Source organism: Thamnophis elegans, chromosome 4 (assembly GCF_009769535.1).
Source record: "Thamnophis elegans isolate rThaEle1 chromosome 4, rThaEle1.pri, whole genome shotgun sequence".
NCBI classification, from domain to species: domain Eukaryota; kingdom Metazoa; phylum Chordata; class Lepidosauria; order Squamata; family Colubridae; genus Thamnophis; species Thamnophis elegans.
Window position 1 is genome coordinate 34,528,381 of NC_045544.1, and position 18,128 is coordinate 34,546,508.

The 18,128-nt window shown below is 40.0% G+C and overlaps 1 protein-coding gene across 1 annotated transcript in view; it reads right to left on the reverse strand.

Moving 5' to 3' along the window:
* Window positions 1-724: 724 nt before the first annotated feature.
* Window positions 725-18,128, reverse strand: part of FRK (fyn related Src family tyrosine kinase) — a 68,673-nt gene continuing 51,269 nt past the window's right edge. Inside the window, exons 5-8 of the mRNA XM_032215930.1 lie at window positions 13,548-13,706; window positions 8,560-8,741; window positions 5,075-5,240; window positions 725-2,227 (exon numbers count right to left, since the gene is read on the reverse strand). Of these exons, the coding sequence (XP_032071821.1) occupies window positions 2,013-2,227; window positions 5,075-5,240; window positions 8,560-8,741; window positions 13,548-13,706 (722 nt within the window). The 3' untranslated portion in view covers window positions 725-2,012. The remainder of the gene's footprint in view (window positions 2,228-5,074; window positions 5,241-8,559; window positions 8,742-13,547; window positions 13,707-18,128) is intronic.

The window sequence follows — 18,128 nt, forward strand, 5'->3', positions numbered from 1 at the left end:
GCAACAATTTATGTCAGTAAGGCTACATTTTTACAAGCAGTTCCTCACTGCCAAATAAATACATCTCTTTGATACAATATTGAGAATGGATGACAATTATTTTTTTCTTAGAATGGAGTAAATCTGAATATGCAGTTGCAGATAGTGGTACCTTTCCTTTGTCCCAGCTTCTGCCAGCCAAGCAGTTCGAAAGCGTATAACAATGCAAGTAGAAAAATGAACCACTTTGGTGGGAAGGTAACAGTGTTCTGCCCGCCTTTGGTGTTTAGTCATGCCGGCCACATGACCACGGAGATGTCTTCGGACAGCGTGGCTCTTTGGCTTAGAAACGGAGAGGAGCACTGCCCCCTAGAGTTGGGAATGACGGGGAACCTTATTGCAAAAATAAATGTAACTAATTTGAGAGGAAGATTTCAGTCTATACTTTATTTTTACTGCAAGTGACTATTCTTTTTAACCATATCAAAGGATGATGCTTTCAAAATGCAAGTCTGATCATTGATAATATCTGCAGAAATTAAACACGATCTCTTTGTGTAGTATGCTATGTGCAGTATAATATGCTTTCTTTTTTGTGTGTGTCAAATAGTAGTTTCATGGTCACACTGGATACCATTTATAGAAGATGATTTACCAAAGATAACTGGCATTGTGGTTCTCAATAAAACAAACTAAAAGAATGCATAATGGAGAAAAAAAATAAGCTAGACGTCTAACCAAATAGTAAATCTATCTGGAGTTTTATTTAACATGCCAATGTTTTACATTAGATTCTTTCCACATTCTTAAAAGTACAATCGAACAACTTCAAGTATGCATTTCATAAAAGAATGAGTGGCCCCAATACAATCAGTACTGTGGTCCATGATCAGACAGATAAAAACAAAAATCCACATCAGAAAATTGCTTGACAGAATTATTTGAAATCTCTGCTTGGAAGCAGCTGATCTCTATTCAGAGCCTGTTAAAAGAAGTAGAGACTGGCACTCTATTGCGGTGCGCAATAGTCTGGTTCTCATATATAACTGTGTATTATTTGGTTGTTATAAAATTACAAAGGCTATATTTATGAACTAAAGCTCATCACTTGACTGCAAAACAGATACTGTTTGAAGAAGCCCATTATTTTGATAGATTGTGTTTCCCCAAAGTATATTCTCTCTCATTTTTTTCAAAAGTAAATATACATCTATTGCATGGGCGCAATCCCAACTTCTAATTCAGCGTGGCCAGAATTGTAGCTGTAGAATATGTATAGAAAAAAAAAGGGGGGGCGGAATACAGGTGACAAAAGTATTTTTATGGAGAGGCTCTCTGTAAGCACAATCACATGCTTTCATAAAAACAAATCAATGCGATTTAACAGATTACTTGTGGAATCTGGAGAATAACGCATAATCATTCTGAAGTATTAAAAGTAGTGTTGCAATGTCTTTTGTGAGGCAGCTGTTTATGATTTGTGTTCTTTACTATTTCTTGCTTAAATAATAAATAGAAGAATAACTTCATTGTGCAGCAAAGGGGGGTGAGATCCTGTCTATTTCAGTTTTCTTAATCTTACAGTATAAATGACTGCCATAAAGACTGTGGCATAATGTCACAGATTTTAATAAACAGACATTCCTTGGCATTCGCCACTATTTTAAGATCCCCATTTATCTGCTCTGAGGTTAGATTGATCTCACGGTTACTTTGGTGAAAATAGCAGCTTTTGTTTGATGTAGCATGTAATAGCCTAACAAATGCATTACTCTTACAGAAAAGGCTTTCTTTCTTCCAGTCCCATTGCAGAGAGTAGGCCCCTATGAGTATCTGTGTATGTATGTGTGTTGTATGTGTGTTTATATATAGATCTGTCTACACACACACACACACACACACACACAGAGACAGACACAGACACACACGTACACAGGTAGATTTATCTTCATTGTACAACATTGACTTGAAATGATTTTTAAAAAAAATTCCTAAAGGAAAGTTGTTTTTGAGCAGTAGCAACATGTATTCATTCAATGTACAAAAGTATTTGCATCTGCATAAGATGTGGAATCCATGTCATAATAATCTTCCAATCTCCAATGCAATGTTTCAAAGGTTGGCCGTTCTTTGGGTTCGACGTTCCAACACTGAAGCATAATGTTGTACAACTCTAGAGGACAATTAGCTGGTTGAGGCATTCTGTACCCTTGATCCAGTCTCTGGAGCACTTGAAAACCCATCAGACCTATGATGTAGTTTTAGAAGATTAGCAATTTATGCATAATAAACATGCTAACTTGAAATACATTGGGAAGATGAGGCATTCTCAAGGATGCATTATTTTGCACAAGACTCTCTGCTTTCTAGCATCTCTGCAAGTTAGTATCTTTAATGCAAGAAATAATTCTACCCATTTAAATTTAATTTTTAGTTTGGCAAATGGCTAAAAGCTCACACTGAGAGTTTGGGGCTTCCCAAAACAGGATCATATAATTGACTCGAGAGATATCGCTGTCTTTGCTGAAATGATAGAAACTCTCCCTCTTTATTGTAAGGATGCCAAGAAAATTATCCAGAAGCTCCTGAAGTGATCAGTTTGCCAAATGGTAGAACCAGCATTGCTTCTATGAACCAAATATTTCTGGACTCAGACAGAGCATGACACTAATGTTTTCCTTTTACTGTATTTTTCAGAGTATAAGATGCACCTTTTTCCCTCAAAAAAGAGGCTGAAAATCTGGATGCATTATAAACACTGAATACAGTATTTTTAGCCTACTGAAACCCCTCCCCCTTTTCAAAAATGGATGTGCAGAGGGTTTGGGAGCCTTGCAAGGTGCTCCTGAAGATTGGGGAGGACCATTTTTGTTAATTTTTGCCCCCCCAGCCCCCAAGAGTACTCTGAGACCCTCCCAAAGCTCTGCATGCCGCCATTTTTAAAAAGAAAACAATATAGTCCTAGTATCCTTACCTGACCTTTATAGCCTTCAGTGCTTTTGCGCATGAGCATGGCACGTACAGCACCTGTGAGACGCTCCACCGAGCAACTGGAGCATCACGGAGGCTTAAGGAGGCATCGCTGGCAGGTACGATGCACTGCATGCACCACGCACGTGTGCGCATGCATTGCATGCATCTATGTGGGTTACCTCGGGTAACCCACCACTGATTAACAACCGTAGCAGAAGATATAAGGCAAGGCTTAGAACATGAATCATTTTAGGTGGTGGGATGACTCAACAACTGTGCACACTAGTCAGGGGATTCCATAATGAAAATTATGTTTATTTATATATCTATAGGGTATTTTGCTGATTAACAAAAAAGTAAATACAGTAAGTATAAAAATATATCAGATTCCAGATCTCACATAAGAAGAAAGGTATCCTGTAAAACCTGACTCAACTCAGTGGAACTATTTAGATGCTATCTCCTAGACAGCAGGGTCTAGGGGAATTTTCTACAATTTAGTCAGCAGCTTTTGTTGGGTGCATAGATAATCTTTGGAATTCAGAGGCAACACAGGCATTTGCAGGATTGCTCTTGAGCCACCCTCCCCAGATGTCAATCAAAGGCTGTTCTTTGTAGAAGAAATGCTACAACAGATGGTTTGAGTGACACTGTGCAAAACAAGGAGTGAATATTGTTATGTTTAAGTCAAGTTTGGAACCTACACCATAGCAATAAGGCCAGTGAAGTTTTGCATGGGCAAGGGACAGAAAGAACATTGATTGTTATTAAAGATGACCTATTAAAGAAGGACCCCTCCTTCTTCTGTAATTCTCAGCAGATTCTGATACTAGCAAACATGCATCAGTCAGCCTCAAGATATAAATCAGATCAAGAAATGAACTCCACGTTAGGATGAAAACTATTTTATCTTTGATAACTAAAACCTGATAAATTCTCAAAGGTGTATAAAGTCGTTGAAATGTATGTTGGAAATGTAATCCTGAAGAAGGTGCTTTTTAATCATCTTTCGTGGACTTGTGATAAAGCAAAGAAATATTGGGGTCAGAATCCATGTTACAATGTAGAAGATTGTTAAAATTGAAAACTGAAGCTTTTCTTTTAGGTTTACTGGAAAAAGGATCTGGGGGTAGGGGGAATGGAGCTTTGTGGTTGTATATGCTGACTGCGGTAAGAATTCTTTGTGCAATAGAGTTTGAATCTCAGAAAAGGCAATTTAATCCAGATTGCAAAAGATCTTGGGGAGAAATGCATCAAAGAAACTCTACTTCAGTTACCTCATTATAACTGAGGCTGGGGAATTACTATTAGAGTTTTCAAGGTTCTTCATTTGCCCCAGGCCAGTGTTAAGATACCTTCCTGAAATATGTGTTGTTCTTCTGTAGTATTTCCTTTCTGGCTACATGGAATTTGACAAACTGGTGCAGAAGGCAGGTGCTAATTTGCTGACGGATGAAAGCTGATACAATGTAGCTTCTAAATTGTAGATGCTACATTGGTCCCCATAGGTTTTCAGGTCCAATTTTAGGTGCTAGTTGCTAGTTCACCTGCTCCACTAAAATCTGCCCAAATATGCTCACTTAGAGCACATTCATTCATCTCTCTTGTTTCAGGTATCAAGGGGACACAAAGACTAGCCTTCTCAGTTGCAGCCCCATGCTCTTTAATAGCTCATACCTCTAGTTGAGGCCAGACTCTCACCTATTTATCTTTCAGCAAAGGTATAAAACATGATTTTTCTCAAAAAAGAAATTGGCAGAGGATGTCATATAAATGATAGCAGCAGTTTTGGGTAATAATAAACTATTTTAGCTGAAGATCTTGTTTACAGGTGTATGGTTTAATTATTTTAATGATGTAAGCTGCTTAGAAACTTTGGAAAAGGCAGCAGATAAATAGATGTAAAATAAATCTGGCAAGATTTTAATTGTTTGAAATTAGTAGTGCTATTTAGTTTAGTAGATGGTACAACATTTATAATTGCTACATAGATTATCCAAGCGTTTCTATTCCATACGGAAAATTGTAAGGTTTTATTAAGCTTTCCTATCAGTTGAAAAAAAGTAAGATCTCATTTTTTAAAAAAAAAGTTGAAAGCATGATTTTCAAACAAAGCACTCACCTGCATAGGGCATTTTTCCATAAGTGATTATTTCAAAAAGGAGTATTCCAAAAGACCAGACATCAGATTTAATGCTAAATCTATTAGAGCGAATTGCTTCAGGAGCTGTCCATTTCACTGGGAGCTTTGTTTCGTGTTTGGCTTCATAGACATTTTCATTTTCTACCTATTTTATGCAAACAAGAAACAATGTGATAAATCTCCAGATCTATCCAATTCCACTATTGTGACATTCAAATCAACTTAAAACTGCTTTTTTCCCAACATTTACATAATCCCAATAATCATTACACTGAAACCTGCTTGTTGAATGATAGCTGATGTTCCGTGACAACCTGAACCAGCCAGGTAGAACTTTTGTTCCTTAATTCCTAGCCCTGTTTTGTCAAGCATCCATGCAACATCAATTTGGCCATGATTAATTGGGGCTTACTACTGTGAGTCCTGAATCTATCAGTGACAGCAGTGCAAGCTACCTATTGGCAGTAGGGCACGGGACTCATGTGAAGCCTTTAGCAAGACGAGAAGGTGACAGCAAGAACTAATGCATTCAGAATCTTTGTCCTGTGATTAATTACAGGCCCCAACAAAACACTGACTTCTATCATCATCCCTTAAACAGTTCCAGGATTTGAAAAGCAGATTCCAAGAACTGCAAATTAATATATTTGTTCATAGTGGCACCAATTAATTTAGGTGAAGTGAGCTGACATACTATGAAGAATAAATGGAACATTATTTACTTATATATATTTGATCTTTTTCCCCCTGAGATCATCCTGCTTCCTTTCTCACAAGCATGCATATTGCTCCTAGTTTCAGAAGTAGTAATGCTATATATTCTTTTTTTTTTCTTATCAGGCAATACAGATCACTATGAAGATCTCCGTATTAAAGTGTACCTTTTAAAATTATGACTGCATTTGTACATCATGTTAAGGTGAATAGGTTGATCCTGATTTGGTCTCTCTACTTTCTAGGGTACATAAACATTTCACAGAAACAAATGTGGTGCAAATATTCAACTTAAATTTTTAATGTGAAGGCAGTTTGATAGAATCCTTCCTCTGAATCCAATATTATAATGAAATATAGTGACATCATCAGATCAATCTAATGGGTAAAACCAAATCAGACCTCTCCAAATTTTAATTCAAAAAAGAAGCAAACCTACTTTTATACAAATCAGCTTAAAAGTATGAATCCATCCAATTGAAAATCCAGATTCATTTCACTTAAAAATGAATCAATTTGGAAGACCAAATTGAATCAATTTTTATCCTTGGGAAACTCCTGTGATTTGTTTGCCATGATCAAAACTCTGATTCTCCCCCCCCCAATTAAAATAAACATAATTGGAACCAGCTGTTCCAAATGTAACATGGAGACATTCACTTATAATTATAAGCTATTGTTAAAGTTGTTGATTCTTTGTAATCAAAATAAGACCAAAAAGATAAATAGGGGAGGGAGCAATTACGGTGTCCAAGGCAGCCTGGACAAATGTAAACATTATTTCGCTGAATATGTACCAGTATATCTTTATCTCTGAAAGGTCTCACTCAGATCGCATCATAAATGCTGCCAATGCTGCCGCTTGAACCTACAGTAATCCACCTACAGGTTTTCTGTAGTATATTGTCTTGATTTGCTGGTTCCAGACAGCACCTAATCCCAACAAGCCTGAAGCAAAAAGCCAATCTACGGAAATCAACTCACAACCTCATGCCCTTTCACAAGTCAGCATATCAGCAGGAGGTGCAGCAGATCAAGGAATGAGCAGTCAGTGCTCTAAAAGTGCACGCTAAACAATTCACAGAAGGAGTTTTTATTTATCCATTGCTGCTGTCAGGAAAATCCAGCTAAGAGAAACTGAGCAAGGTAAAACACTACATTTCATGGTAAATTAGAATTGTGTCTCACTGTGACTTCCAAACATAGCCTTTGTCTCTAGCTACAGCCAAACAGCTGGTTCCTATGCTAGAAACTCCACTACAATTATTATGGTTCTTTGTCCCCCAAATTAGTCACCCTGTATAGATGCTGCCTCTGCGTAAAGCAATTCCATTCTTAAATACCAAATTTGCGGATGCTGTATAATTTAGGATGGTGTTTCTTAAAGTGTATCTGAGGACGATGGAAGGGAGGTTCCTCTAAGACAGTGATGGCTAACCCCTTTGGCACGTCGCACCCCCCGTGTATGCATGTACAACCCCAGTGTGTGCACCCCACCCTTACGCACATGAGTGCATGTCTCCCTCATGTGCCCTGTGCATGTGTGACAGAGATCCCAAAATCAGATGGATGGCAGGAGGTGCATGCGCATACACAGCAGCACTCAGCTGGACCAACAGCTCAGGTGCCCACAGAGAGGGCTCTGCGTGCCACCTGTGGCACAGGTGCCATAGGTTTGCCATCATGGCTCTAAGATTTTCTCATGTGTCCTTGAAATCAAAATTATTTGCCAGATGTGGAAGATATTTGCCAAAAGTTTGCCAAAAGTTAAAACAAAGTCATTCTTCTTGCTGCTATCTTTTCTTTCTTAAAAAAAATTTTTTTTCAGGAAAAAAATATTTATATTAACATCTAATGAGTTTAATTTTATTATTTTTATAATGATTCTATAAATGGATCAATTTCAATTTTTAATATGGTGACTATTGATAAATATAACCATAAATATAAAAATATAAATATAACCCATAAAAGCTACTTTGGTGTTCTTCATAATATTTAGAAGTGAGAAGGGTTCAGGGAATCAAAAGTTTAATAAGGACCAATCTAGGGCATGAATTCTTAAATTATAGCAATAGCAGTTAGAGTTATATACAGCTTCAGAGTGCTTTACAGCCATCTCTAAGTGATTTACAGAGTTAGCATACTGCCCCAAACAAACTGGTTCCTCATTATATCACTCTCACCACCCTGAGTCCGGAAGCAGTTCCATAGGTAGAAGGAGTAGACATTTTGGTGAGGTACTGACCTTTAGTATTGTAAAGAGCCCAGATTGCTCCTGAGTGAAGGAGTAGAACATCTGCCAGTTTGAACTGAAGTAACGGAATGTGAAGCAACTGACAGTTGAAACAGAGTTCTTTTCAGGTGGGAAGGGGGACTAGAATATCTAACTCCTTAGCATCAGAGTGTGTTAATATAAGGCAACTGGCAGTTGGAACAAAGTTCATTTCAGGTGGGGAGGGGGAGTAGAACTCCTTAGCATCAGAGCGTGTTAATTACTGTATAAGAAATACTAATGATCTGACGGTCATTTCAAAAAATCCTTTCTTAGTGAGCACCTAGAAGTCAAGAGAAAAATATGTGCCAAATTTCAAGTTCAATGGTTCTGGAGATTTCGTGATGAGTGAGTGGTATTTGCTTTTTATACAATATATATACATTTATGTATATTATATATTGGCTTTTAAATGTAATATAGCTACATCTAGCTAAGTATCCAAATATCTGAGGCATCAAATTAAAAATTATACCTTAAAAACCCGTGCAAGTCCAAAATCTGCCACTTTGTAAACATTGTGATCACCAACCAGGACATTCCTTGCTGCCAAATCTCGGTGGATGAAATTTTGGGATTCCAGGTAGGCCATTCCAGAGGCCACTTGAGCTGCCATATCTACCTGTTCTGGCAAATGGATTCTGGAACCTGCATCATCTGCAAGGAAGTAATATTTGGAGAAGGTTGGGAAAAATAAGTCTTCTTGACCTGATTTTCAACAAGCCCTCTCTACAGGTTGGGCCTTGGACAGACAGATTCTACTTGGAATAAGCAGCCTTGCAGATAAACAGGCCCCAAGCTACAGTATGTAGGACCTGACTTGTATGTGGAAGCCAACTGGCAGCCAATTCTGCTCTTGCGGTATATGGCTATATTGAATGGTGCCAGTCAGCATGCTGACTATAGCATTCTGCATTACAAGCATAATTGCTTCTTCAGTGTGGAGATGAGGGTAAGAGTGACAATTACCAGGATGTTATGTTCTTGAATGGTAGACAATTGGCATAGTTAGACACAACTGCTCCAACAGGAATTTACCCTTTGTAGCTTTGTAGCCACTTTCTCAATATCTTCTCTAGAAAGGAAAAGGGAGTAACTGGACTGTAATTATGTAATAGAACTGGGTCTAATTCTCAAACTTGTTCAATTAATTTATTGGGAGGGGGGTATTTATTTTATTTAAAACACCTATATGGTTGTCCATCCTATCTCCTACTCTAGGCAGTTCCCAATCGACAATTAAAACGCTAATAAAACAAAATAATACATATATGTAGAAAAACCAAAAACATTAAAAACTGGCATCAGAGTTAAGGTTCCACATGCAATCCCTTGCTTAATCTTCTCATCCAGCTCACCTTATCCCAACACTTGGATGAAAAAGCAGATCTTAAGGTCCCAAAGGTGCTTTTTCAAAAGGCAACTGGATTTTGTTTTTCTTTGAAGATGTTTCACTCCCTGATCCAAGAAGCTTCTTCAGAATTGAGCTGAGCTGAGCTGAACTGAACTGAACTGAACTTCTTGTATAAGAAGTCTGTCTTGTATTATTGAGTCTGCACCTCCACAGCTGTCTGGTTTGGTTCTGCAACCCAACAAGACAGACACAGACTTCAGAGGATAAACAGAACTGCAGAAAACACAATTACTGCCAACCTGCCTGCCATTGAGGACCTGTATACTGCATGAGTCAAAAAGAGGACCATGTAAATATTTACCTACCCCTCTCATCCTGGACATAAATTGTTTCAACTCCTACCCTCAAAACAATGCTATAGGGCTCTGCATACCAAGACAACTAGACACAAGAACAGGTTTTCCCCAAACGCCATCACTCTACTAAACAAATAATTCCCTCACCACTGTCAAAGCATTCTCTAAGGTTGCATTACTATTACCATTAGTCTTCTCCTCAGTCCTATCACCCATCTCCTCCCACTTATGACTGCAGGACTGTAACTTTGTTGCTTGTATCCTTACGATTTATGTTGATTGTTTTCTGATTGCTTATTTGTACGCTATGACTATCATTAAGTTTTGCACCTTATGATTCTTGATGAATGTATCTTATCTTTTTATGTACACTGAAAGCATATGCACCAAAGACAAATTCCTTGTGTGTCCAATCATACTTGGCCAATAAAGAATTCTATTCTATTCTTCTACAAAATGTCTTCAAGGAAAAACAAAGTCCAGTTTCCTTTTGGAAAAGCACTTTTGGAACAAACCATGACTTGGATGACTGAGAATCTCCATAGATATCTCAGTCTTAAAGGCTTTTCAGAAGGCTTAGAAGGGTGGAAACTTCAATAGAAAGGGCTTTCCATAGAGCAGGGTCTGCCATGCAAAAAGCACCCTTCCTAGATCCCACAAGATGGTAATGTTTTGATCTACAAGGCTGTCGTTAAGGGGTTTATTGCTTCTTTTATTTTCCTTCTTCACCTAGCCAGATTAAAGTTGCAACAGGATGACTGTCCTTTATTGTGTTTTGTTTTTTTAACTGCTGTGGGAAAGTAGAACAGCTGGGAGACAAGAATAGAAATGAGTGACAAGCACTATAAGTGTTTCAGCAGATATCAAAGGCTAAGTAGCAGAAAGAAGGCATTGTAATCACCGACTGCTACTGTTCCTTGAGCTATGTGTACTTGCTTTTTCCCCTGATCTTTTTTTTTTCTGCTGCAGTAGAATTTGTTTCTTTCATTAGTTCTCTTTAGTGAAAGCATTGCAGCATTGGCTTCAGCTTCACTCAATTCGCTGAATAACCAGCTGCAGTCATCATGTTAATACTACAGTTTGGGAGGTGAGAAGGAAGGTGGATGAGGATTTGTGGTTTTAAGAATCAGGTATTATATCAAGTAGTGCATCATGTTACATTATACAGTACTGAAGATGAACTACTGAGAGGATCTTACAACAGTCCTATTCTAATATGCCATTGGGAGGGAATATTTTGAGATAAAGCAACTGATGAGCATTGTACAAACTATCCCACTGTTAATATTGCAAGTCAAAATGGGATTGAATCTTCCCTGCTATTAAAAGTTGCATTTCTATCTACAGAGAGAATGTTATTTGCATCCCATTTCCCCCCCTATTTTTTTATGGTATAGATCCCCATGGATATGGGGGCAAATGGAACAACTTTCCTCCAGAAGTTGTGAATGCTCCAACACTCAAGGTTTTTAAGAAGATGTTAGATAACCATTTGTCTGACGTGGTGTGGGGTTTCCTGCCTAAGCAGGGGGTTGGACTACAAGACCTCCAAGATCCCTTCCACCTATGTTATTCTATATTCTATATAACATGTTATTTTCATATTGTACTTGTAAAGTCCCACTATGCTTCTTTTAATAGATGATATGAAGACTAGAGCTGGCAAGGAGGAAATGAGAAGCTTGAGACTCATCATGGCTGCTTTGTAAACATTGCCCATTTACAGCCAAGCTATAGTGAAAAATGGTAAACAAATAATCTCTTTCCCAAAAGCACACACATACACAAATTCTGGCTTTAAACCTCAGAGAGGTGGTGTGTGAGTGTGTGTGCCTGCACATGTGTAATACTTCTCCTGGGGAGAGAGCCAGTTTAGTGTAATGGTTGGAACAGTGTTTCTCAACCTTGGCGACTTTAAGTCCTGTGGACTTCAACTCCCAGAATCCCCCAGCCAGCTGTGCTGGCTGGGGGATTCTGGGAGTTGAAGTCCACAGGACTTAAAGTCGCCAAGGTTGAGAAACACTGGGTTGGAAACCCAGAATGAATTCCAACAGGAAACTAGGCTGGAAACTAGTAGACTGTGAGTTTTAGTACTGCCTAGGCACAAAGCCTTCCAGATGACCAGTTATTTTCCCTCAGCCTTAGGAGGAAGAAAAGGGAAAACAACTTCTAGTATCTGGTGAAGAAAAATGCAAGAACATGTCCAGACAGTTGCCAGAAGTCAACACTGAGGCAAAGACGCAAATAACTGTCCATCTATCATCCAGCGCCGCATAACAGAGTGAGCTCCCGTTATTTGTCCCAGCTTCTGCCAATCTATCAGTTTGAAAGCACGTGAAAAATGCAAGTAGAAAAATAGGGACCACCTTTGGTGGGAAGGTAACAGCATTCCATGCACCTTTGGTGTTTAGTCATGCCAGCCAGATGACCACAGAGACTTCTTGGGACAGCGCTGGCTCTTCAGCTTTGAAATGGAGATGAGCACTGCCATCTAGAGTCAGGAACAACTAGGACATATATGCGAGGGGAACTTTTACCTTTACCTTATCATCTAACTATTTGTCTGTCTGTCTGTCTGTGTATTTATCTATCTCTCATTCTGAAATGATATATCAGGTGAGGAAGAATTCAAGAACACAGTATGGACCAGAAAAGCCTGGGTCAGGGCCTTTTCCCAGTCATGCAGTTTTCTGGAGAATTTTGAAGGAGACAGTTTCATACACTGAGGATCCAAAGCAAAGATTGCTGTGAGGATAGTCTACCAGTGGTAGGATTCAATTTTTTTTACTACCGGTTCTCTGGGCATAGCTTGGTGAGCATTGTGTGGCTTGGTGAACGTGGCTTGGTGGGCGTGGCAGGGAGAGGATACTGCAAAATCCCCATTTCCTCCCTATCAGAGGGGACTTGGGAGGCAGAGAATAGATGGGGGAGGGGCCAGTCAGAGGTGATATTTGCCAGTTCTCTGAACTACTCAAAATTTCTGCTACCAGTTCTCCAGAACTGGTCAGAACCTGCTGAATATCACCTCTGTGGCCCACCTTTTAATATACTTCTAATATATTATGCAGTTTTGATTGTTATCAGAAACAGAGGCAAACAGATATGCATCTTTTTTCTAGAAATCCTTTCTCATAAATCTTTACATTTACACATCATTTTTCAAGCTTCCTGTGACAGCACATCTATGTAGTAGAAAGAACAAGAAATATATCTTCTTCAGGTTGTATGGGAATTTCCCTGGGATATGCATACACGAAGAAAGACAGTTTTTATTATGTAGAAATAACAATGACCTATTTTTGTTTGTTTGGGAGAGTATTAAGTGATGCCTCTGAGTAGCTATGAAGGCTCCAATAGAGGGTTCACATACCTTCCCCAAAGCTTTGAGGGGGACTTTGCCATACCATTCCAATATTCCCACTAAATTAGAATGTTAAATGAGACTGAAGGGGCAGAAGGAACAACCATACCGACTATTTCATTTCACTTTGTTAAGATTACATCTACTTTAGCTTTTGTCTGCCCCATCATTTCTTAGTATATATCCCCACCATGCCATTCAAAGTGAAAGTAGTTTGGGACACACACACACACCATGTCAATCCCTGCCAGTCATTACTGGCTTCATATCCAATCACACTAAATTGATCTGCTCATCTCTTTCTTCACCCCCACCCCCCCTTTTTTAATACCAGTGTGTTTGCTTTACTGCTGACTGCCACAGTCTATCTAAATGAAATGTTTTCTACTCACTTTGGAGGTATTCTAGCAGACTCCCATGTCTCATCAGCTCTGTAACAATATAAATTGGATCCTGTAAAGTGCAAACAGCATAGAGCTGTATAAGCTTCGGGTGTCTCAAATTCTTCATTATCTGTGCCTCCCTGAGGAAGTCTTTTGGATCCATTGAACCTGAAATGAGAACAGCGGTGAAAGAAAATTAGTGTGTGTTATTAAGGGCTATTCTGGTTTGCCCCACAGTCTTGTGGAAAGAACCAAGGATATTGTCTGCGTCTCTGCTAATCAGCACAGATAACAATGCAAACACATTACTTTTAGCCCCCAAAAAATGAATTCTAAAATAAAATATTCAGCAATAATAGCAATAATTGTAGTTCTGGTTCTCCAACTTCCCTCAATCCCCACATAAATGCTATTAGTTATTATCAAAGATGAAATCAGAATAGTATTATTGGTTTCACTGTTCATCTGCATCCTCAGAATGGAAGCATGATCAGAAAATGTGTGGTAATTTTCATCTTACCTATCCAACCTCTAGCCACAGATTTAATCCATAACAAAGATCTCACTTTCTTCAAGATATATTGTTATAGCTCATTGTATTTTGGAATTATTCTACTAGATGTTATAATAAATAAGTAATGCAAGTTTTGGTATCAAGAAATTAAACAGTATGTTCTGCTGCTGCCTCATGCAGTAAATCCATGCCAGGGAAAAATCAGATTTCACAACAATTTAGACAAGTAGTCTACATTAGTGTTGCGTTGAATTTTTTTTCTACCTGTCTGTTGTCAATATAGTTTATTTAAGTGAATATGAAATTCCTTTGTTGTTGTTACTGTTGCGGAGGTGGGTCAGGGGTTGGAAAGAAATGTGAATAGCTCCATTCTCTTACATCGCTTTCACAGTCTGAAGGTGATTCCATGAAGCCAAAAGTACCAATTGATGAAAATAACCATTTCAAACAATCCACATGCAGATTTGTTGGTATTTTCAGGGATTGTTTTCTAATGTACACATAGTCCAAATATTTGCATTTTTTGCAAATAATACACCTTTAGTATTTCTTTTTCTTCAATAAATCTTTTTAGCAGTATTTCCATATCTCCAGCATGCATATGTCTTGCATTTTAGATTTCATCTGGCTGAGAACTCTGAGGTTCTAACATTTCTGGGGCTACAAAAAGTGAGGAAAATTATTCTATAGGTTCAGTTGGGACAAAAATAATAAATAAATATTTAAATAGAATGTGTTTTGCTATTCTGGTGGAAAGCCTTATTTAACTACTATAATCTTCTCCAGGCCATTTATCTTGGAAAATCAGTGTTTTAATCACTTACTGCATAGTCTTCTCATCTCATATGGAAACCTCACATACTTTTAAAATGCATGAAGAAGACTACTGAGAATTTTATGGGAAACATTTTATATGGAACCTTAGAAAATATATGGGGTATGTACAGGAGTGGGTTCCTGCCGGTTCTAACTGGTTCGGTAGAAGAGGTTCCACAAATCTACCATGCCGTTTAAAACTGGTTGGAACACTTGGCTCACTCTCCCCACCCGACGCGATCTCCTTTCATTCTCCGTCTGCCTCATTCACTTGTTTGGGCAGCAGAGAACGAAAGGAGATTGCATAGCTGAGGGCCAAAGAGCCTGTAGCCTCCTTCATTCAAACGTTCAGGCAGTGGGGGGGGGCTTTCTCGCACGCCTTCTTTCTTTTTCCAAAGGCGTGCAAGAGAGCCCCCCCCCATTGCCCTAACGTGCCCTGGAACTGCACTGTGAGGTAAGGGAAGCAGGTCTTGGGAGAGACCTTCCATCCCCCTCCAGAGAGCCCACGCCGAAAGAGAGGAGGTGGGCTGGTTTGAATGTGGGCAAGCGGGCAGTTTAGTGGCCCGCCTTCTTTGCTAGTTCAGGCGAGTGGAGAAAGAAGGCATGCAATAGTCGAGGGTGAAGACGCTCCACTTCACCCTTGGAAGCAGAAGTGCTTTATCCGAAACCTTTTTTCTTCTTCTGCCTACCCGAATTAGCAAAGAAGGTACTGGCCCCAAACTGCCCGCTCATCTGCATTCAAACCAACTCGTCCCCTTTTGTCTCCTGGCATGGGCTCTCTGGAGGGGGAGGTTCTTTCCAAAGACCAGTTTCTTTCCGGCACGCCGATGGCCAGCGAAGCTGTTAGCAAAGGCAAGAATCCCACCGCTGCGCCAGATTCAGCAAACCATGAGGCTGTCAGAGAGAAGAGGGCAGTGTGTGGCCATGGGTTTGTGCAACAGCTGAATCCTCCTCTCCTATTCTTTAGCTGCTGCACAAGCCCATGTGGCGTGCACTGAACTCTTTTCTCTTGACAGCAGCCTGGTTAAAAAGAAGGACAAGGCCCTGCTGGTCCAAAGCCCATCCACAGGGGGAGGGGTCTCCCTCACATTCCTCGTCTTCCTGGATGGGCTCCGGAATCATCGCCAGCCACACAGAGCCTCGCCGCAGCTCCATGCCATAGAAATCATAGGCACGTGTGCACACCCCATAAAGTACAGCCTTGGAGACTTTGTAACAGCAGGAAACAGTTGGGAAAGGGGCTTTGGTCCTGCTCCGGGCTGTAATTGTGTGGGGCGTGCGTGCACCTATATTTTCCATGGCATGGAGCTGCAGCCAGAAGACGAGGAATGGGAGGGCGATCAGAGGGGCCTCATCCTTTTGAAGAGGACCTGCTCCCAAAGAGAAAAACGCTACTGCCAGGTACTTTTAACTTGTGATTGGAACACAAGGTGACCACAGTATATGTGTCTGTATGTGTGTGTGAGAGAGAAAGAGGGAGAGAGACAGACAGACAGTCAGACAGACAGACAGACAGAGATACAGAGAGAGAGATACAGAGAGAGAGAGAGGGAGGGAGGAGGGAATCAGAGAGAGACAGACAGACACACAGAGAGAGACAGAGAGGGGGAGGGAGGGAGGGAGAGACAGAAAGAGAGAGACACACACAGAGTGAGTGATTGAGTGAGTGAGTGAGTGAGTGAGAGGCAGACAGACACACACACACATATACACACAGAGTGACAGAGAGGAAGGAAGGGGGAGAGACAGAGAGACACAAAGAGAGATAGAGAAAGAGGGGGGGAGGGAGACAGACAGACAGAGAGACACCTACACACACAGTGACAGATGGGGGAGGGAGGAGAGATAGACAGAGAGATAGAGAGAGAGACAGACAGACAGACAGACACACAGAGAGAATGACAGACAGACAGACACAGAGAGAGAGACAGAGAAAGACAGAGATTGAAAGAGAAAGGAAGAAAGAGAGAGAGAGAGAGAGAAATTAAGAAAGAAAGAAAGAAAGAAAGAAAGAAAGAAAGAAAGAAAGAAAGAAAGAAAGAAAGAGAATTTATGACCACAATTGTGCCCAAAATTTTGGTTGCTAAGCAAGAGCGTTGTTAAGTGAGTTTCACCACATTTTCCAAGTTGCCCATGCCCACCTGGTCACATGACCACCAAGCCACTCCCACAAAATAGGCCACACCTACAGAATAGGTTCTAAAAAAATTTGAAACCCACCACTGGGTATGTATGGCTTTTGGATATTGTTGAACTTCAAATCCCAGCATTCCTCAACATAGGCCTTGCTGGCAAGAACAGAAGGGATTTGGGTTCAGCAAAACTAGAGGCTCCTTTTAATCTTCTGCATTAGAGCCAAACTAAGCTTTACAGAGGGGTGTAATCTGCCTTGTAGTCCTCCTAAAGCAGGGGTGTCAAACTCAAGGCCCAGGGGCCGAATCCACCCCACAAGGTGCTTAGATCTGGTCTGCAGGGCCGCCCTGGAAACAGTGAAGGACCAGCCCGCGGGGCCTCTGCCAACAAAAATAGAGCTTGGGAGCCTGTTTTCGCTGGCAGAGTGCTTGGGCCACCAAATCTGGCCACACCCACCCGGCCATACCCCCCAGCCCCCCCCCCCCCCCCAAGGTCAAACATAACCTTGATGCAGTCCTCAATGAAATCGTGTTTGACACCCTGTCTTAAAGTATTATTGCATGAGCAAATGTAATCTGGCAGTTTTTAAATTGGCTCCTTAAACCCCCGTGCTAAGATCTATTGTATTTAAATTTTAAAACTATGTTGGCACAATATGGTTAGCATCTATCCTATCTGTCAGGCATTCTTACCAAATAATGACTAAAATCTCATTGCCAGATATCTTCTATTCTTCTTTCCTTTACTACCCCTCCCTTCCTTTTAAAAGGCATCAGGAAAATACATCAGCAGCAAAAAAAATTCAAAGTCAAACCTAGTATTGGAATGCATTAAAAATGTAAAATGATGAAAGCACATAATGAGTTAGTAGACTTACAAATGCAGTTCGCGTGGTTTTAAAAAATATTCCAATGCTGATATATGACTCAAAGATCTCGCAAGTGCTTCATGGGACCACTTTGTTTCTATGAAGATTGGGGCCAGTTTAATAAGTATGGTGTGTGTGTATGCATGTGTGTTAGGTTAATTGAAGGCCTTTCTATTTGTAAAAGCTGCAGTTTAATCATTTGTCCTTTTATATAACATTGGAAGGATCAAAGATCAATTTTTAAGCAAATGGATAAAAT